The sequence below is a fragment of the Coturnix japonica genome, chromosome 2 (assembly GCF_001577835.2).
Source record: "Coturnix japonica isolate 7356 chromosome 2, Coturnix japonica 2.1, whole genome shotgun sequence".
Lineage (NCBI taxonomy): Eukaryota > Metazoa > Chordata > Aves > Galliformes > Phasianidae > Coturnix > Coturnix japonica.
This window is the reverse complement of record NC_029517.1, coordinates 18,878,525-18,900,768: the sequence shown is the minus strand read 5'-3', so window position 1 is coordinate 18,900,768 and position 22,244 is coordinate 18,878,525. Positions and strand designations below refer to the sequence as shown.

Genomic DNA, 22,244 nt, shown 5'->3' with positions numbered 1-22,244 from the left:
GAGTTATTGTCAGAAGCTGCAGCAAGGTATAGATACTTGGAAGGAATCTTAACAGCCAAGATATTCAAACATTGAAACAAACTGATTAAAAAGATGGTAGAATTTTGGCCTGAAGATACTCAAAGCTCAAGTGAATACCCTCATTTACTTTCAAAGGTAGCTCTGCTCTGAGAAGGTGAAATGATTTCTGTCTGTCACTTCTATCCTAAATTGTTTTGTTTCACATCTGACAATTGTAATAGAATAATTCCTATAATTTTGTAACAAAAAGTACTTATAGTGTTAGAGTTTCTGAAAACAAAATATACAATATTAATGACAACACTGCCTCTTGTGAGGTGATGCACAGAGTTCAAGTGGTTGCTTCTAATGTTTTTAGCTTTAAAACAATAGGAACATACCAGGAGCTGTGTGTGAGTCCAGAGTATATGGCTTTGCTTAGAAGTCAGTCTCTGGAAAGCCTGGGAATGAGTAAAGAATGATTCTAAAAGGCATATTAAAACATACTGGGAACTAACTCCTAGTTCAGTTTAGCAGTGTGAAACTGGAATGCATTATTTAAATCACTGAGAAAATATTTCTGAAATGTCACTTTGAATAAATACAGCAGCTATGACTGGTGTAAAAACAAAGAGGCATATTAATAGGTTAAATTCAATTTAGATTCTTGCACAGCATGACACTGCATCTTCAGGTAAAAGACTCTGAAATATTTCTCCAGATTAAATGGGTTTCAGTCAATGAAAAGATACCTTTAAAGTAGATTATTTGTATAACTGAAATGGCAGAAACTCCATTAAGGATATTTCTTAATCAAAAAAGGCTATGATGTGATCTCCGTTTAAATCTGACAGAATTCATTCACTCGAATTATTTTCTGGAGGCATAAGCATGCTGAAAAATAAAAACTAGGCTTTACTTCATTCTGTGTGAGTTTATGTCTTAACGGTCTGTGACTCTAGAATTTCATTTCTAAACAGATTAAATATTTACAGGTTTCAGTCCTGTCTGAACAAGCATACTATGGAGGTATTTACTGGCTCTGGCTAGAATGGAGTTAATTTTCTTCAGAGCATCCTGTATGCTGTAATTTGGATTTGTGACCAAAGCAGCGTTTATGACCAAACCAATGTTTTAGTATTGCTGACAGTGTTTACACAGCATTGGGATTTCTCACACTGCCCTCCAGCAATTTGACTGGGTATGAGCAAGAAGGAGGGAGGGGACAGGGCTGGGCCAGCTGACCCAACATGGCCAAAGGGATGCTCCACACTGTGAGACACGCCCAGCCATAAAGCTCAGAAGAGGAAGAGCAGCGAGAGGCATTTGGGGTTAAGGTGTTTGTCTTCTAAAGTAACCGTTAGGTAACGAAGCCCAGCTTTCCTGGAATTGACTGAACATCTGCCTGCCAACAGGAAGTAGTGAATACATTACTTATTTTGCTTTCTTTGTTCGCATGCTCTGCTTTGCTTCACTTATTAAGCCGTCTTTAACTCAATGCAATGTATTTAATTTTTGTTCTGGCTTTTGCCTGCACAATTCTCTTCACTTACACCACTGGAGGGGAGAGTGAGCAAGAAGAACTTAGATACCTATTGGGATTAACGCACGAGTAGACACTATCATGACTTGCAGTAGGAAAAAATGAAGTTGTTACCAAGACCACAAATCAGACTAGTTCATTTTGGAGCAAGGTAAAATCTGCTTGCAAAGCAGCTGCTAAAAATGTGACATATGGTACATCTGTACTGCTGGAAAGTTTTGAGTTTTCTGATAGTTTGGAGTGCATTTCATAGATTCATTCAGCTAATGAATTTTTGCGCTGTGTGTATGTAGGTCAGGCACTCATGCTTGTTTTTTTTTTTTTACAGTCTGAAGTCTGAACTCTGAAGTTTTGTGGGTTTTGTTGTGTTTTGTTTCTGTGTTCTTTTGCTGTCATCATCCTTTGGGAATCTGGGTATATTTAATCAACTGATATCTTTCTACAGAAACCTGGTAGGTGTCATTTGGAGTCCCAGTGACACTTTTGCAAACCAGTTTCCTACACGAATTCTCAGAATCAGCAAATTTGTCAGGTTATTTGTAGATGTTGCTCTTCATCATTATTGCTTATTCTTATGTCTTACAACATGTTTGTGCAAGGTCCTTTAAAATTAATGCTTGAGGTTGTTCTGGAAGATGGACTCCTACCTGCCGTCTTTTTCTAGCATCCTACTGATATTTAATTCTGTGGAAGAGGTAGAAGAAACTGAGGAAACCAGAATTCTGTATGCCTTTTTTGGGCATTCTGGGGGACAGTCAGGAACAGACAGAGAATAAGACCAAGACCTAAATTCTACCAAACAACATAATCAAACTATTATTAGCCAAGAAAAAACAATCACTTCAGACACTGTAGTATGAAGCATGTTTATGATTAAGGACAGGAAGGATGTAAGTTTACATGTATGAGTTTTAACACTTGTTGAAATTTATTTTGAAGTTGCTTGCCTGAAATTAATAGGAAAGCAGTATTTGAAGGTATCATGATTTAAATACTGGAAGACAGCTTTTGAAAGCCACACTTACAGATCATAAATGAGATCACTTCTTTATGTCAGGGCACATAAAACCTTTTTTGATCAATGTTTACTTCTCATGATTACTCTTTTTGTATGTTCTGCAGTTATTATAAGATATTGCACTTTTCCTTCATCTTCAAATATTTACATTGCCACTTGGTGGCCTCATTTGATAAGGCAATAAACAATAAAGATCTTAGTTAAGATATGTATTTTTTAATCTTTCTTGTGAAACCACATCCCTTTGGAAAATGGTCCTGTCAGTGATGAGTTGGAAACTCAGTTCCCAGTGCCTTGATACTGAATCCACAGTGTCCTATGCTGCTGACTTAAGGCTCTGAGCAGGAAGCCAGAGTGTTATTCTCCAGTCTTGTCTTGGGGTTTTTGTGCAAATTCTGTATTGGTCTTTCACAACTGCATAGTTTCAGGATCTTCAGTCTCTCTGTCTCTTTCTCTCTCTCTATATATATATATATTTAAAGGCAGTTAAACATAAGCAATGATTAATTATTAAAATAGCAACATGTAAAATACCTTTGCTTTTCGTTAATTCATTTACCTTTCTGTAATTACAGTAAAATTGTTTAGGCATTTTTCTGTTTTGGAATATTACTTGATACACTTCAGGTCCTGCTTTATTTGCAATTGGAGCTGGTCAATCCATCCAATTTACCGCTGAAGTTGAATTCTTGCATGGAAAATATGGAACATTACTTTTTGTCCTACTTGCCATTCTGCAGAGTGTTGGTTTGTTCCTTATTGTTTATCCATGTATTGAGCGTTCCTTCCCAGTTGAGTTGCTGTAACATCATTAATCTCTTCTCAGTGTTTGCTCAGGGTCTCTCTCTGCTCCTCAGTTCAAACATTAGGCTGAATTAGTATTATTATTTTTTCCAAATCATGCCTCTAAATCGCATAAGCTTGTAAGAAGCTGTTTTGGCCCACAGAGCATTAAAATGCCAAAGTGATGTGGTGTCACAAACTTCTCTGTAATTTTTCAGCATTTTCTTAACACTAATTCTGTAGGTCCTTTGTTTGATTCAGTTTACCATGAATAAGGACTTACCAGCAGTGTGAAATCTTTGTTTTATTTCCAGACCTGCACATAATTCCTTCATGATTACCCCTGGAAAATATGTTCGTTGCTCCAAATCAGTTTATTGGTTTAAATCACATATGGAAAATAAAATGCTAAATACTTACATTTTGGAAGACTTTGCTGTAGCTTTCTGGACTGTCTCAGTCCATTTTGTCAATAAATATAGTATTAGAAAACAACATTTAACCCCATTTTACATGGTGGTGGGTGTGATTAAACTGAGACTACTTGTACTCCAGTGTATTGCATTTGTATCCCAGCTTGCAGATCTTGGATTCTCAAATGTTTTAACAGTATTTTTCTTTATTCTCCAGATGGGATTATTCACAATTGCAAAAGTTAAGTAATTATGTACCCATTTGTCTTAATATTGGGCCAATCATCCATCTTCTAATACTCCCTTTTGCGTTTAAGCAACACTGGATTATTGTGTTCATACATCTATTGCATCTACTGTAACAGATCTGCTTGATGTGTATGTAGTGCTCTTTATCTGCAAGCTGCCAGGTCCTGTGCCAGGTCACAACATCAAACAATGCTACAGGCTTGGGGCAGAATGGCTGGAAAGCTGCACTGAGGAAAAGGACTTGGGGTTATTAGTTGACAGCTGGCTGAACATGAGCTAGCTGAATGTATAAGTGACCAAGACGGCCAGTGGCATCCTGTCTTGAATCAGAAATAGTATAGTCAGTAGTACCAGAGAGGTGATCATCTCTCTATACTCAGCACTGGTGAGTTCTTTTCTGACCTTAACAGTTCTGTGATTCTATGATTCCAAGTGTCTGGCCACACCAAATTGTTAGTCTATAGAAGTCAGGACCCTTCTCTGTGCTTCACCCATCCATTGGCTTCTTTAGTAATCACCTCTCAGTTCCCTCATTTGCATGCTGTAAAGCGGTTAGATCTTTCATAATTTACTTTGTACTATTTTGATTTGTTTTCAATATGGGTATTCAAATTTTATGACCGTTGCAATGACTGCGATCTTAGCAAGGGTATCTGCCTGAGACTATTTCATTTCCATTGCGTTTGTGTTTTTTCTTTTGGTTGTGTTTTTACTCAAGATGAATATTCTTCTTCCTCACTGATTTGTTAGGTTTTTTTTTCCGTTCTTATTTTGGAACTACTGTTAAGACTTCCTTTTCATGATTAGATGAAAGACGAGCCTCTTGGATTATGACACTGCACTTGCAGGTCATTATTACTCTGAACTGGTAGACAAATAGTTAAAGCTTGTCATACGCCATCTAAAATTACGTACAAAACTAAGTCATTTCCTTTAGATTCCTCTTTTAATATTGTTAGTGGAGCTTGTTAGCCTTGCTGCTTCTGCAGAGCTACTCTGCTGAAAGAAGAAAACACATTTCACAAGAGTTGCTGTATATCTAATACAGGATTTTTCATCTTCCCCATGAAAACTGGACCCATCTGTGAACCATGCTGAATATTCTGTGGCACAAAGTCACCAACAGAGCTTTTATCTGATGACAATTGACAGGTAAGAGAAATGTAAATAAATAAATTGCACTTTTGTTCTTTTCCTGGTTAACAGGCTGTATAGGACTGGTTCTAAAACCTTGTTGTCTTCTACAGAAATTTCTTAGTTTACAAAAGCCAATGTTTATCCATCTAACCTAGGGTTTGACACATGTATGGGCTGTGCTTTTCAACTGATTTTGTAGCTTAGCAGAGCACGTTGTGTGATATATATTACTGCAAAACCACCTCTAGTGATACCTCCTGTAAGATCAAATGCCTATCTAAGTGATACATTTGTCTTTTCTCATGCAGTAAATTTCTTTTCCATTTATTAAGATAAATAAAACTCTGAAGTCAAAGACTATAACCTGCTTCTTATTGCAGCCTGTTGTTGAAACACTGAAGTCCTGAGACCTAAATTAGCAATGTCTAGCTCAACATGAAATGTCTTAAAATAATTCAGGTAGCCACAGACAGGGTTTGAACTTGCGGTTTTCCTTCTTTCTGTTCTTCTTTCTGTACTTGGTCACGAGATTTCTTCACTGGGTTGATTAGTGGCTTACTGATTTATGTAAGTAAAAGGATGTTCTCATGAGAACTTAAGCATTTGCAAAAGTGAATATTACGCAATTATTCCTGTGGGTGTTGAACTATAGGAAAGTTCTTTGATGATATCAGTGTTGCTCTCCCTTCTCCATCTAATACTGCTCCTGAATATTTAACTTCAGATTGTTCCAACTAAATTTAATCATGATTATCTTTAAAACCTGGGTTTTTTATGTGACTTCTTTCCTACTTTCCCATATTTTAACACTTTTTTTTTTCCATGTACCAACATATCATCCACATACAATGTGGTGTGATACTTTTTAATAATAATTTCATCCACATTTGATTTAGATAGGTCATTATGAAAGTGATGTCTGCTGTTTATTTTCATGGTAACTGCAACAGATACAAAGAACACAATACACCGTTTGATAGAGCAAATTTTCAGCTACAAAACACTTTTCAACACAGACACCATCATCAGCATTTTCACCGGTGACGAACAAGAATCTTCATGCACCACTTGTAAACATCTGCACCAGCAGAAGTGATCCACTTTCACTGTCACCACTGCTGAAGCATGTTACTCTCCACTTCACTGCTCACATGCACTGTTTGGCCTCCATTAACATTCAGCAAGCATTGGTGAATGTCAGTGGGTTCATTTCTTCCTCATGGAGGAATTCAGTTCCATGCCTTTGCTTCATAGATGTTCCTATGTCTGATGCCATTTTGTCAGAGTGCCCCTCTGCTGCCATCTGTCACACAGCCCCAAAATGTAAAAGGACATTGGTGGGAAGGTTCAACCTCTACTGCCGTACCACCAACATCCACTTCTGACACTGTGAGCCAACATAATGAAGTAGGAGGCATTACTTTTGGAGCATTCCTAGTATTTGATCTAGAAAGTCTTGTGGTATTTGAACAAATCACTTTTGCTTTCCTCACTGGTACTGTTTTTGTTCAGGTAGCAGAATTAGAACAAGAGCATTGGCTAAGACTGTAAGTGAGGTATCAGTCAGTACCAGTTAAATATTCTGCTGTGTGCTATATATTTTCATATGCCTTTTTTGTCACAAGCAACCCGAGTGATGACTACTCAAATGTTAAAAATCCACTGCTAGACTTTTTGTCAAGTGTTTGATACAGAGAAGAAATGAGATTGAAAAACACAGATCTTTGCACTCAGACCTTGGCTTTCTGTAAGCTGTAGATGGTGAGCTGGTGTCCGTCCTCTGTTTCTTGAGGGAGTTGATATTTTCTTCAGTGTGAAGGAGGATCTGGACCTTCAATTAATACACAGCTTCTATTTTTCTATAATTTAACTTACAGGCATACAAAACTGAAGGAAATTCTGTTACCCAAATATCTAGTGTTTTTACTTCCTCCGGATTCCTGATAACAATGCATCAATGACCTGCAGGAATCACTCCACCCTCACCTCCCACTGGTCAGTACCAATTCCAGAAACATCCGTAGCAAAATCTGTAGCTAACGTGTTTTGTTTCATCAGTACAGTGCCAGTATTTCTCTGGTGTTTACAAGAGGAGTCCTCCCACTCCTAGGCTCAAAGGAACTCCTGTACTCCAGAACTTGGCAGCTATGTCACTGCAGGCAGAGGCCTCAATTACAGGTGCTTGAACATTCTTTCATGTGTATGAAACAACATTTATAATTTTCCTGCTTTCTTGAGTTCCAAATGGAAATATTTTCTTTGGAGGCAATTTATTGATATTATAGTCTCAGTGAACATCATAGCAATAGAGGTAGTTAACGTTCTGTCCCTGATCACCTAGCACTAATATTGCTATTGGCCATTCCCATTGGTCTTGTATGTAATTTTACCACTAGTGCAGACTGTCCTTAGTCTTTGTTACTGAGAGGGTGTGATTATGCCTATAGGCATCACTGAAAGGAGCCTGTCATATTCTATAGTGTACGTTCTTCCTCTTTGTCTTTCTTGTATAGATAGACAAAGCAAACCAGGAAAGAATTTATGGATTTTCTCATATCGTATTAGACTTATTTTTCTCAAATTCTACCTTGTTGCTCTCCTGTACTCCCATTAGTGCTCCCTAAAGGATATTACTGTGGTATCCTGTTTTGCAATTACTGTTCCACATCTTCTTTTCACAGAGATAAACCCACACCGGGGACTCATTTCCTTTTTGCTTTTCTTTTGATCTTTACTCTTAAATGGAGGCTGTGTGTCTCTAGTACCATATTTCTGAAAATTACAGTATGGACAGAGCTGCTGCCAGGCCCTCAGGACTGAGCTTTCCTTGCCTTCCTTCTTTCCTTCGTTACCTTGGCCATTTCTTGAGGCTGAACTTGCAGCTCCTCTCATTTGTACCTTCTTCTAAGTTCACGTGTCCCAGAAATATTCTTGCCATCTTATCCCTTGCACAAACACTACTGCAAAGGTACTGTGATTCTGTTAACTCCATGGCATGCTTGGATCAATGTCTGTATGCCAATCCCAACAATCTTTCAAGGATGCATGTAATTTTACATTCTTGTTGTGTTCTTCAAGATGGGATAAAATGCTAAATCTCCTTGCAGGGCTCAGATAACTGCTCTGAGACTATACTAAATTTCCTACAGGAGATTCTTCCTACCATGTAATGGATAACCATACCTCATTTTAGCTTAGTTTTCAAGAGAGCTGGGGGCTGAGTTTTCCTGTTTCATGCTGGAAAGATAAAAGTTAACATATTCACTATGTATATTGCTCTGAGTAATTGTCAGTTGTGCCCTGGCTGAATGTTACTGAAGTAAAAGCGCTCTTAGAGTGTACAGAAATCCATCTGAAGGGAACAGCTTTCAGCACCTGTTCTCAAGTTAGTAAATGACTCACAGCACAAACTGTAAGGTAAACTTGGCTATTAGAAACTGAGGACCCACTCTGAAACATTGTTAGGACGGTACTTTGTACACAGATCAAAAGAGGGACATGAGACCAGCTTTAGCATCATCCAGATCAAAGCTGAGGTACAAGAGAGGGTTTTCATAACATTGCTTGCCTCTATTTCTACTCATATTTTGCTATCATGTTTCTTTTGTTGTTGTTTTACATGTATATATGTATATTATCTCTATATATATATTTGAAGAAGAAAGGGAATTTTCCCCAGTGAAAAGCACTGTTATTGCTTTCCCTGTCTCTTATCATGGTTTAGCACACCTGTGACTCATGTATTATGGCATGATAATCAATTTCTTATCTTTACCCATGCAATCCATTGGAAGGAGATCATCATACTTTGTTAACCAGTGTCAAAATAAGACACTATTTTTATTACCATACTAGTACAAACATGTTTTGATCGCTGCCATATTTGGGATCCAGCAAGAGAAACAGAATAATAAATTTGAGTCACTCTTGGGGTTAAAATGTTTATTGAGAACATCTTACTACGAAATCTTGGAGTTGGCATTGTTCTTTCTTATCTTTATCCTCACGTGAACCCAGAAAAAAAATTGACTACGTGGCTGCCAGGGGTCAATGAAAAGTGAAATCTGTAATGCATTAAGTGTGTTTGCCTAAACTGACGTCCAGAATATGAAAAGACCATTCAGGCAGTCATGATGCTGTACAGTTATCTTCCCTTTTAGGACTTTCGTAAGCATGTATGTATACCTTCCCTGAGATACCTACTACTCTTAAATAGTTCAGTTTGATATATGAAATAGTTTGAAATATGAAAACAGGCTGTAATTATGTCCTGTGAAGTGACCCACCATGACAGTGTTCAGAAGCAATATTAGTCACAGCAGCATTTGGAACAAGATGAAGTACCACAGTAACCACTTATTTATATATTTATTTATTATCTTGTAAAACTATGATTTGACATACATATGTTAAATGGATCTGCTCGCACTCCACCCTTTCCCCTTTCCAGCAGCACGTGGCTCGGGCCAGCCGGGTCCTGTGGCAAACGGCTTCTTTTTTTTTATTTCGCTTGTCTCTCCCTCTTTTCTTTTTCCCAGGGCCTGTGCCCCCTGTCACNTCTGTAACCCCATGACACCCAGGCAGATGTGTTCTCTCCCATCATGTGCACAACACCATGGAATCAGTGTAGGTTAATAGGACCCAGCCCTGTTGTAGTCCACTGCCAATACAATGGGCATTATGTGTGAATTGATTACAAGACATAAGTGTGCCGTGGGAGCTTCAGGTTGAATATTAGGAAAAAATTCTTTTTGGAAAGGATGATGATACATTGGAACAGGCTGCCCAGGGAGCTGGTGGGGTCACTGGCTCTGGAGGTGTTAAAGAAATGCGTAGATGTGGCACTAAAGGACATGGTTCAATGAGCATGGTAGGAATGGGTTTCGGTTGGAGGAGGTGATCTCAGTGATGTCTTCCAACCCCAAGGAGTCTGTGGTTCTGTGATCATGAGCCCTAGGAGCTCTGATTTCTACTGGAACAATGTTCCTACTGTGAACGGCACAGATGCACTGAAGGTGGAATAGCAGCCTGCTCTTACAGTGGCAGGTATCACTGTTTGACATGAGTACTCAAATGAGTGGAGAACTGCTGCTTGAAGCATTGTTGCATAGTGAATGAATATGTTGCTCTCAGTGAACTGTGACATGGATCCAGGGGTGCAGTATTTAGACAGGAACGCACAGTTAATCATTCATTATTTGCTGCTGTCTATAAAAGGAAGTTGAAGGATCTTTCTCAGGTCATGACCTTTACAGCGTCATGTGTCATTGTGTGCAAGCAGAATGTAAACTGGGCTGCATGCAAGTGACTCAGTGTTGAGTCATAGCAGAATGCCTAGGGAGCAAACGGTGAAGTAACTGGCCATGAGCAGCTAACAGCATTCCTTCAGGTATCTCTGATGGAGCTACAACACTGTACTAAGCCTCATGGTTTGAGGATCCCTGCAAACACTGACTTCCCCCAGTGCTTCTGGCTCTGTGCTATATTATCTGTCTCACATTCTGTCTGGGAAGTAGGCAAGAAATCATCTTGTAGTTTCACTCCACATAGGGAAAGGGATGAAGCATTAAGGGAGACTCCTGAGACATACTGATTAGATAAATCCTTTGTAGCGGCTCTTTGTCTTGCTTCTTTCCACTGTTTATTAGGCAGGATGGTCTCTGTGTACCAACCTAACCCTCTGAGTTTGGCTGTGCTTATCAGTAAATAAATTTCACTGATCTTTTTGCTATTTAATAATGATATGTTGCTTTTATACAAAATTTTTGCTTAGAAATGAGTATTAAATGAACCAGAAAAAAGGGAGTAATTTAGATTTGCGAGGCAGAAGTCTGATGAATTAAAGTTTCAGTGATAAACACATGGGAAAAAGATGTTTTGTCCTTCATATGGATAATGTTTGGGAATAAAGCAATAAACGTTGTTGGATTTTGGATACCTTTCATTGAACTTACAGTGCGCCATCTTGTCAGAAGTTGAATAAGATTCAACTGAAAAAAGAACAGAAAAATGGTATTTTCAGTAGGTGAGAAACTGTCTTAGAACACTGAAATGTTTAAGCAAAACAAGTTACTGTAACATAGGTATTAATGAAATTATATTAAGGTCTATATGTACCCTAAGGAGACTGCTAAAAAATATTTGAGCTGTAGTAGTTGCTGTGCAGAGAAGATGGAGACACAGAGTTCTTAAAATGGTTCCTAGGGTTGTTGTTTTTTTTTTCTAGGATTGTCACTCATTTTAGTTTTTAATCAGCAAAAGTGTGATATTATTTAGCAAAGAGGACTCTTCTGTTATTTAAAGCATGAAGTGTATAGGATAAGGCAGATCAGCAATCAGAAATTGACATTTAAATGTCATACAGCTGTCATACATCCCTCTCTGTGTGATGTTTGGCCAGTGAAGAGGCAACTTGAATTGCCCTCATTAGTCACTTAAGAAGCTGTGGCTTGCAAAAGAGATAATCTGACTGGCAGCATGGGAATAAATTTATCATACTTCATGCAGACTAGAAACTAGAGTGAGTTATGAGTCTTGGGCATTTTGGTATCTCCGTGAAGAAAGCATGTTTTGGTATCAAGGATGAGCCACAGTTCATAATTTTTCTCTAATAGCACGCTCACAAACCGTTCTAACAGAGGGTAAATTCTCTAATGCATAAGAAACATTCTCTATTGTATATTGATTTATAAATAACCGATCAGTGCTTTGCAGAAACTTTCAGGTACTCAGGAGCTGGTGGCAGAAAATGAAAAAGATAACTGGTAAAGAACCAGCCCACAGGAAGTGTAACACTTGTAGTGAGTAAGATTAGAAAAACGTATCTTCTTTAGGATCAATGTCAATATGTTTTCCTCTTCCTGATCCCCTTTTTCCATTCCCTCTGCCACCAGCTACAGCTGTTGACAGCCCCTGTGCTAAAGATGGCTTAAAGCTGCAAGTGGACAAGGAGCTTGTGCCTGAGTACGATGGGGAAGATAAGCAGCTCTGATTGACCATTGGATAGGACTTTAGCAAATGAATTTGTGGCAATTAAGATTAATGATCCTTTATGGAATAAGAGAGATGGGGTTTCAAGAGAAGATATAGATAAATTAACTGGACAGTAGAGCACCTAGTCTGGGTCAATAGAATGACTATGACTATGTAATTTCTTCTTCACTAATTGTAGCCATAATGTGTCTGGCCATCATATGCATTAATCTTATGTTCTAATGGATGGAGATTTGCATGAGTTAATTCCTCTCTGGTGGTAGTGTTAATAATTTAGCACCATTATAGTTAATAATTCATCATTGTTTACTGCGAAGTGATCACATGCAGGCACATCTTGATATCATAAATGGCATCTTCCTGAAGGATGTAGCAGGATTCACCGTCAGGGCTGTATGACTGTCATGGCGTGTGAAGTGTAAAGAGCTGTGGCACTTGGTAGTATGCTTCTAGAAGCAATAGTATTGATAACAGGAAACACTAACCCTGGTGTCTATAGATAAGGCTATTTAAAGGATTTGGAGCTTGTTAATGGATGTGTATCTGGTGTAACTGAACACTGTTGAACCACATTTACTTTACGATGTAAGTTAATTTCCTGCATAGTGTACAGCAAAACGGGACAAAACAATCTAAGCCTGGTCAAAGGTAGATATGTAAAACATGGACATGGTACAATAATCCACCCTACATGAGACTAATTAAATGAAGCAATTACTTTTAGTCATTTCACTAAAGTAACAAAATTCAATACATAAGATTAAGTAAAATAAGTGAGAGTACTTCCGTGTGGCATGGGAAAGGCAAATAAGTGATAGAAATTACAAATATTTGGCTGTTTTTGAAATACAAGTTTTTTCTGTTTGTAAATATTATTCCCGGAGAAACAATGGAGGAGACTGATGAACATTTGTAGAAGGGGAATATATGTAGAAAAAAAGGCGCTTTTTAATGTAAATAAAGGTCTGAATCATTGCTTTGGGTGCAAATAAACACTTCTCATTTCGATGGGCATTTAGTGAAGGCTCATGAGAAATACGGAAGCTTCATGCAACAAAACGGTGAAACACTTTGAGTGCAGAGAACAGCAACGTCAAAAACTGATAAAACAAACTCAGTCAAGAAAAGTTATAGGAGTTTTTTGTTTATTTGTTGTTTTGTTTGTTTGCTGTCCAGAGTGGACAGACAGCACTTAGGAAATATCAGAAGTATTATAAAGTGGAATGGAAGAAACTGTTCTTCCTATTTGCTATGAATAGGAAAGGGATGACAGGTCTAATGTATCTCAAGGGCAGTTTAAATGAGATAGTCTGAAAGTCTTCATGTTTGCTTTTAGAAATTACCAGTGAAGAGACAGAACTCAAACATCTGTCAAGAGCAACAGGTGGAAAGATGATAGCATAACTGTGGAATGGACAAAGAAAAATGGAACTTTGGAGTTCAGTGCTCACAGGGGGATGCTGAACAACAAAATATTTTATTCTCATAATTTCCTGTGTAATCTAAACTTTTCACAAGTTGCATGGAATAGAGTGAAAATGTTCATAACATACAACTTAAATAGGGCTGTGGAAGGGAATAAGTCGATATGAATTGCTTTCGGTTCTGGATAGGATATGACATTAGTAATATTATGCATTTCATGACTTCATTTTGTAGCCTCCTTTCCCTGCTCCACTGGAGTCCAGCTATCTGTCTGAGGAAATCACTAGAATTTGTGAAAGAGCTGCAAAAAAAAGTGAATAGAGTGGAATCCTTCAAGATGAGAACAGCAAAATCACAAAGATGAGACTGTTGAGATGGAGATAGGCAGCAATTCAAGGATTCAAGAAAGAAAACATTATCATGAAAAGGAATAAAACATGAAGGGAAAAATGGGGATTTGAAGGATGACAATTCAGCCACACCATGGATTGATTCCAAAGCAATGAAAACTAGCCTTATCCCACCTCACCAAGAACTTCTTGACCAGAAAAGAGTTCTTTTATTCTTTATGCAGGGTGTTAATTGACTAACATATAGTAGTTTATTAATTTGAGCTAACTTTTGTGTGTAGTAACTAACCAGTAACCACTGTACGTTTTTAAGTTGTGTGTACTCTGTTCTTTGTGTGTGTGAAAAGGGATCCATACAAAGAGATTCACTGAGGGAAACATGAAAGTTCAAAGTCCTTGATTAATTAATTATACTGTTATGATCTTACCAGGCATATCATTGGCTGGAAAAATTATAAGGAAAAAAAAATATTATGTGTCTGTAAATATTCAACTTCAATTTTTTCTACCTGCATAAAAAGTCACTTATATTATTGCTTTTCCATCATTTTTAGTAGCCATAGCCTGTAAAGTGAAGTCCTAAATGCTCTTAAACAACTCTATTAATATTTTGTACAGTATATCATTTATTTGAAACTTTGTTTTTCCAGATTTATAAGTTATTGGTTTGACTAGGTGTGCTGAGAGTGAGCATCTGTCTCATCTGGAACTTCTTAATCCTGCCTTAAATACTGTGAGAAACCTTACTAAAACTTAGACTTATGTAAATCTCGATTAAACACACTTTCATATTTTATAACAGTAGTAAGAATCCAATTTTAAATGCAACTATATTAAAGGCAATGATTGTGAAAAATACTATCACCTCCCACACACTAATCTATCACAGAGTCATACCTAATAACTTCAGTGATAAACAGGCACCAAAACACTTGTTTTCCATATATGGGAAATCTCTCTCAAAGGAAGCTGCAGGCTCATGTTCTGCTTCTGATTAACTAGAAGTCAAAGTTTTCAGAAGATGGAATGAGTTTGTAAATCTGAAAATGGGCATATTACTAATAAGAACTCAGTGGCATTATTTCAGTTCATAGTACTTCCCATACCAAAACAACAGTTGACTCCAAACCAAGCAATAAAATTGGAGCTTTTTAATATCATTAAAAGATATTTTTCAGAGCAGACTTTCATTTCGAACAAAAATTAAAGGTTGCTCCTTATGACAGTTTAATTGTCCTGAAGGTTAGTTCAGGACAAGAGGTCAACCAATTGCTATAGGAATTATCTTGTGGTAGAGCATATGAAACAGCTTGGGAAACAGGAAATTATTGTTTCCTGATTGTGCGACAGTTCTCTTCTTATAGAACAATTCTGACTGGCAGAGCAGTGGCCAAGTTGGCAGAATTCCTGTACAGTTCCTTCTCCAGCAGTGGTTATTAGGAGAGAGGCTGCTAAAATAGAACATGACTTTCCTGAGTATCGTTAAGTCAGAGCTAATTCACAGTTGTTCTAACCTGTTCTAGGGCTCAATGCCCTAGAATTCACCATTTCATCTACATGGAGTATATTGGAAAATCCGGATCTCCATCTTCAGAGAAAAATAAAAGAAAAAATAACATGTCCTTTTCTCTGATGATAATGCACAAAGGCTTTGAATTATTTGTTTCCGTTTCTTTTCTTTTTTCCCCTATTTTTACTGATATACATTTAAAAACGTTAGCAATTCTTGATATTATTACAAAATCTTTACAGAAGGAAATCTTTAAAATGATCTTAAAAAGATCTTTACAGACCTTTCCAAAAAAAGATAATAGGTCATCATGTGACAGTGTTTTGAATCTGGTTTCAAATTTAGGTTAACTTTCTGTGTCAGTTATCTGCTCCAAATTACATGCTTATTGGGTTTTCTCTATGCTGGCCTGCACCAGATACAAGAAGACATTGCACCAATGTGAAATCTGTTACACGAGAATCTCTCAACACAAGTTTTCTTCTGGAAATATAAACAGTTGAAGGGAAATGGAGCACAGAAGCAGGCAGCCAACTGAGCTTCCCTTTCCTCGCCCGCTGGCAGTGTTGGGCCTGGTACACCCCAGGGTAGGGTTGGCCCTTTGGGCTGCCAGGGCACACTGCTGGCTCATGTTCAGCTTGCTGTCAAACAGAACCCCAGGATCCCTTTCTGAGGGGCCTCTCGGTCTCCATTCTGTACATATACGCAGCATTGCTCCATTGCTCTGTCCCAGCTGCAGAATGCAGCACTTACTTAAACTTCATGATTGACCAGCCCTCTAATTTCTTAAGATCTCTCTACAAGGCCTCTTTTCTCTCAATGAAATCAATAGCTCCTCCCAGTTTTAGTGTCATACACTTAGTATACCTTCAAGTCCTGCATCCAAATCATTGATGAAAACACTGAAGACAATTGGGCCTAAAACAGAGCCCTGCAGAACCCCACTAGTAACTGGCCTCTAGCCTGATGTAACCCCATTAGTATAAACCTTACAGTACAACCCCTCAGCCAATTGTTCTCTCATCACATCATGTCCTTATTGAGATGTATGCTCAATAAAGGACAGAATATTGTGAGAAACAGTTTCAAATACTTTGATGAAATCCAAAAAGATTACATTAGCTTCCCTTGATAGTTAGGTAAGGATTTACAGCATAATGTGAGATACAAGAGATTAGAAAAGAGATTTAGTGATCTTTTTCTAACCACAATTTTTTTGCAGTACTGATGCTATATCATTGTTAAATGATGGAAGCTCTAGAGAAATAAGCTAACTAGATGTACATTATGGTATTGCACAAAGAATGTCAACACACAAGTTAAAACCTAGAAATATTCCCATTTATTGCTGTGGATTGTAGTCTATACAGATATCTCAGGATGGTCGGTCATCATCAGGCACTACTTTTATTTGCTAACCTTTGGCATTTTTCTTGACTTACGGTGGCAAATTACATTTTCTAATGTAATTCTCACTCTGATAAGTCTTTGTATTCCAAAATATTTTTAGTGCCATTATTTGTTTAAAATATTTCAAATTTCTTGGTTATGATTTTCAATGAAGTACTGCCAACTAATGCTGGTGAATACTTCACCAATAAGCATTTCACAGTACAACAAATAGTCCATTCCAATCAGTTTAGAATCTGAATGTGCATTCAAGAATCAGAAGAATTCTGCCTGAGAAAATTTCTGCTGACCAGAACTGTTTCAAAGCCATTTCTAAATTGTATCTGTAATTCATCTTGCTGTTCTGCAATTACTGAAATGAGGAAGAATACACTAGAATACTTGCCTAGTTACTAACAAGACATATATTGTCCACTGCCCTTGATCACTTCAGGATTTACCCTATCAATGTGTATGAATATCTGAAAAGTGGGTGCGAAGAGGATGGGGCCAGGCTCCTTTCAGTGGTGCCCACTGGCAGGACAAGAGGCAACAGGCACAGACCAGAACACAGGAAGATCCCCCTGAACCCCAGGATCATGTTGTGCTGTGTGGGTGCCAGAGAACTGGCACAGTTGCCCAGGGGCTGTGTCTGGGGTCTCCTTTGGAGATATTCAGAAGCTGCCTGGACATGGCCCAGGCACCTGTTTTGGGTGGCCCTGCTGCAGCAGCATCTGGGCCAGCTGTACTTAAAGGTCTCTGCCAACATCAGTCACACTGTGATTCAGTGATTCTGTTACTATAGTAAAATCCCATTTTCCTTGCAGGTTATATTACTCTTGGGATTAGAAGAAGGGGCAGGAAACAAAACATTACATCACTCCATTTGCATTACTCAGTTTCATTCTCACTGGATGCTCAAGAATGGATTCACCTTCAAGTGTTACTGTTACCTGGAACATTTGGCACCATATGTGATGAGGTAAGAAGGTGTTTTGGGAAGGTTTAAGGGACATAATTAGGCAGAGTTGCAAATAAGTGACCAATCAGACTTATTTTCACATGTGATTTCTTGTTAAATATTCCCCTTAGGAAAGGGTGGCAGAGTCCAAAGTGCATACACTTTACTCCCAGTGTAGATGAGGCAACGAGAGAGAGGCAAAAAAAAAAAAAACCCAAACCAAAAACAACACTAGAAAGCTGTTCATCATCTCTGTTTTGCATAAGAACAAAGTCCACCCATGCTGCTTGTCCTAGTCATATTAATCTGTTGGTTTTTGAATGATCTTTCAGAGAACTAGAAGCAAACTGAGAGTGACTTGCACGGTGAGTAAATGCACTTCTTTGTAAACCTGAGATATTTAACTCAATAACATCTAAAACTCCAGATGGCTTCATTCTTTACTAAACAAACATATACTTTCTCATTTAGTTTAATTCACACTGAATTACAGAGAATATGCTTCTAGCGTTCAAATGAGATTAAATGAAAGCTCCACAGCTATTAAGTAGGTGAAATAAAAATGTAGGCATTTGTAAGCAAACTCAGAACATCTCTGCTTCTTTCAACAGGTCTCTGCTTTGCTAGGATCCACTTGCAAAGTGTGACATTAATAATTTTATTGATTTTAGTAAGTATATTTTTCTGTCAGACAAGTGGTCATTGAGATTTCTGTCCTTTGCTTAATAATTGTATGCTTTTCAGTATTATTTTACAGAGAACTACCCTAAGTAAATTTAAAATGCATTCTGAAGATGAAAAGCAGAAGCGTACTGTCGATGGAAATACATATGAGATTGCTACCTACAACCAGGATCAAGATCCAGAAGACAAAAAGTAAATATTCTTAAACACTGTAAACATGTTCTTTATGGAAGCATATAAAATTACATTATCTTAGTTTGTATTTTATTGAATTTCATATTTTAATTGATTTTAATGAGATAGCCTAAGAGCAGAAAGCACAGCTTATGATTAGCAACTGCTGGTGTATTCGTTTGGTGCAGAAGGATGAAGGAAGCTCTTTTTCTTTTAAACACAAATTGTCCACGGATTGACAACCGTTTACTGAAAAGCAATTCCAAAATAAGAGTGATGTCAGAACAGGCATTTGAATGTGATACCATCAGATTAAAAATATGCTAAAATTTAAAGTACTTTTAATTAATTCTATTCCCCCTGCATGAGAAAATCTATAAGTCCTCTTCCTTTTTGCTGTTTTGAAATCCATATAATGCTTCAGTTCACAGATTCCCTGATTGGACAGGAGAACCATGATCCCTTCTTGGGGTCGTCGTAGCCATGAGAAGGGAGAACTGTGAAGGCTTTGGTTTGAATTCATAGTAGTCAGGAGCTGATGCTATTTACATACCTGGAGGTTTAAATACATACGTCCAAGAATTCTTAATAGATCTCATTTGTTTTTCACAAGTTTCCCATAAAATTATTTCTTAATTATATTTTAACTGAGTAGCATTAATATATTGCATGATTATTCTTGTGAAATATTCTTGGGTTTTAAATACACTAAGACTATCATATCTCTTAAGGAAGGGAAAGAAGAAGAAAGGGGAAAAGCCTAAAATGGTCAGCCCGTTAGCACTGGTAAGATTTATGCTATACATATATACATGTACATATTTTTACAGGCATAAAGTTTAATGTTTTAAACGCTTAAAATATTGTTAAGAGTACTACATATATGATCTTGTCTCTACTAAATACTATGATACTATAGAATACTGAATAGACAGTGGCAACCAAGCAGTTATTTTGGTAGAAGTAGTTGTATTAAAGAAGATGGGAGGGACTTTTCTCTGCTATCCAGAGGGACCTGGACAGGCTTGATACATGGGCCCGTGCAAACCTCATGAAGTTCAGCAAGGCCAGTGCAAGGTCCTGCATCTGGGCTGGGCAGCCTCAAGCACAGATACAGGTTGGGTGGAGAATGGCTTGAGAGCAGCCCTAAGGAGAAGTGTTGTTTGATGAGAGATGCAACATGAGCTGGGAATGTGCGCTTGTAGCCCAGAGTGCCTGTATCCTGGGTTACATCAAGGGAAGTGTGACCAGCAGGTTGAGGGAGGTGATTCTGACCCTCTACTCTGCTCTCATGAGACCCAACCTGGAGTACTGTGTTCAGTTCTGGGGCCCCCAACACAAGAAGAACATGGGGCTGTTGGAGAGGGTCCAGAGGAGGGCCATGAAGATGGTGCCTTCCCTATGAGGACAGGCTGAGAAAGCTGAACTCTTCAGCCTGGAGAAGAGAAGGCTCCAAGGAGCCCTGATAGAGGCCTTCCAGTGGGCTGAAGGACTCCTCTAGGAAAGCTGGGGAGGAACTTTTCATAAGGGCAGGTAATGACAGGATGAAGGAAAATGGCTGTAAACTGGAAGAGGGCAAATTTAGACTAGATGTTAAGAAGAAATTCTTTACTGTGGGGGTGGTGAGACACTGGAACAGGTTGCTCAGCAAGGTTATGGGTGCCCCCACCCTGGAAGTATTCAGTGCCAGGCTGGATGGGGCTATGAGCAGCCTGGTCTAGAGGGAGGTGACCCTGACTGTAGCAGGAAGGTTGGAACTGGATGGTCTTAAAGGTCCCTTTCAACCCAAACCATTCTATCATTCTATAAAAGAAGGGCCGTTGAGTTAAGTAGCAGAGGTATTTAGGAATTCAGTCAGCTTTCGTAATATGTATGGTACAGTAGGAATAATTTTTCTAACTCTGTAATAATGAATTTATGATAGAAATAATTGCTGCCATAATTATCACAATGCTATTAAAATTTCCTGTATCCTGAATTTCAAATGACAAAATGCAAGAGAACAAATGGCATTGCTTTTATGTGGCCTCTCTGCCCTTTGTTGATATTTTGATATATTGATAAATAGTACAGACCTCTGGATTGGGAAGTTCATTATATAGAAGTTCTTATATTAGAATAATTTATTTCTGTAAATGTAAGCAGTTTTATACATTTAATTGAAAAGTGGATAAAGTTGTAGCTCTGTGAAAACAAGGTATACTGTTCATAGCTTTTTCTTGACTTGCATGATTTTGTAGACATAACATTGTGTTAACATTCTAGTACCTCTGTGAAAATGAATTTCTCTTCTTGTTCACAGTTTCGATACTCCAGCTGCACAGATAAATTATTAATGATATTTGGCTCTCTCTTGGCGATAGCCCATGGAAGCAGTCTCCCTATAGCAATGATAATTTTTGGTGATATGACTGATAGCTTTGTTGCATCTGGTGAAACAAATTTTACAGGTAAAAATATGTCCTCTGCAGAGAATAATGACTCATATTTAGTAAGCAGATGGAGAAAATTGAGCATCTTGACTTATTTTATTGATGTCAGCAACACCAGCTTGCTAACATACCGTGTTGTAAATCAGTAACCGTTCTGTTTGATCCAAGAAAAAACATACTATCATAAATGAGAGTACTCTTTTTTTTCCCCAATTTGCTCAGTAACCTTCTTTGCTAAATCAGAAGTTCAAAATCAGACAGAGTTGTAGGTGTGTACTGAACAATACCAACATAAGGAGTGATATTGCCACGTTAGTATCTACCCACTCTTAGACTGGATTTGGTTGTCCTCTGAAATCAAATGTTAGATGTTAAACTTGTGAACAGTCTTGTTGCCTGGAATATTGCATTAAAAAAATATTAACAATTTAAATATATCTCTGTGGTGATACAGAATAATCACATGTGACTATCTTCTGTCCTGCATTGATTTTTATTACTGTTCTGTAAGACAGAAATATGGCATGCTGCCTTTTGTTTTTTGGAATTATACAAATACCATCTGTTTTCAGAAAGAAAAAAAAAAAACAACCAAAAAAAAAAAAAAAAACTAAGCAAGAAGGTAATGAATTTTGCTGAAAATCATGTGGGGACATGAATTTGTTTAAACTTGTTCTATCAAAATTATTTACTCTTTTTTTCTTTCTAAGGAAACCTTTCTGGACTGAATTCCTCTTTAGAGATGCTTAACAAGCTGGAGGAAGATATGACAACGTAAGTAGAAATTGTCATTTCCTCTTTTTTTCTTTTTTTCTTTTTTCTTTTTTTTATGTAGGTACACATTTCTTGCTAAGACGTTCTCCCATTGCATACTCGAAACAGCATAAAGGCAATGGTTGTTTGGAATAATGTATGCAACTAAAGATTTGCATGTGAGATTACTGAAGACACTGGGAGATTTTGTGAACATCCACAACCACTGCCCAAAAATTCTCTGTGATCTTTTACTTTCCTCCATCCCATTCTCTTTTCAGTGGTGCTCTGTGTTTTGATGCTTTATAATTTTCTTTCTCTTTCCTGCCTCTGAATTTATAGGCAGTGTTTTTTATGCTGAAAAATTAACTGGTTGTCATCCATCAGTTCCTTCAGCTGTGTTGATACTGTTAAAAAGCAGAATTAAAAT

General features: G+C 37.7%; 1 protein-coding gene across 2 annotated transcripts in view; it reads left to right on the top strand.

Moving 5' to 3' along the window:
* Positions 1 to 4,955: 4,955 nt before the first annotated feature.
* Positions 4,956 to 22,244, top strand: part of LOC107309017 (ATP-dependent translocase ABCB1-like) — an 83,027-nt gene continuing 65,738 nt past the window's right edge. The window contains exons 1-8 of one of the 2 annotated variants that reach the window (XM_015853407.2): positions 4,956 to 5,158; positions 17,638 to 17,792; positions 18,104 to 18,136; positions 18,383 to 18,441; positions 18,516 to 18,647; positions 19,361 to 19,415; positions 20,932 to 21,079; positions 21,772 to 21,835. In XM_015853407.2, the coding sequence (XP_015708893.1) occupies positions 18,553 to 18,647; positions 19,361 to 19,415; positions 20,932 to 21,079; positions 21,772 to 21,835 (362 nt within the window). In that variant the 5' untranslated portion in view covers positions 4,956 to 5,158; positions 17,638 to 17,792; positions 18,104 to 18,136; positions 18,383 to 18,441; positions 18,516 to 18,552. The remainder of the gene's footprint in view (positions 5,159 to 17,637; positions 17,793 to 18,103; positions 18,137 to 18,382; positions 18,442 to 18,515; positions 18,648 to 19,360; positions 19,416 to 20,931; positions 21,080 to 21,771; positions 21,836 to 22,244) is intronic. The other variant, XM_015853406.2, reaches the window with a different exon arrangement.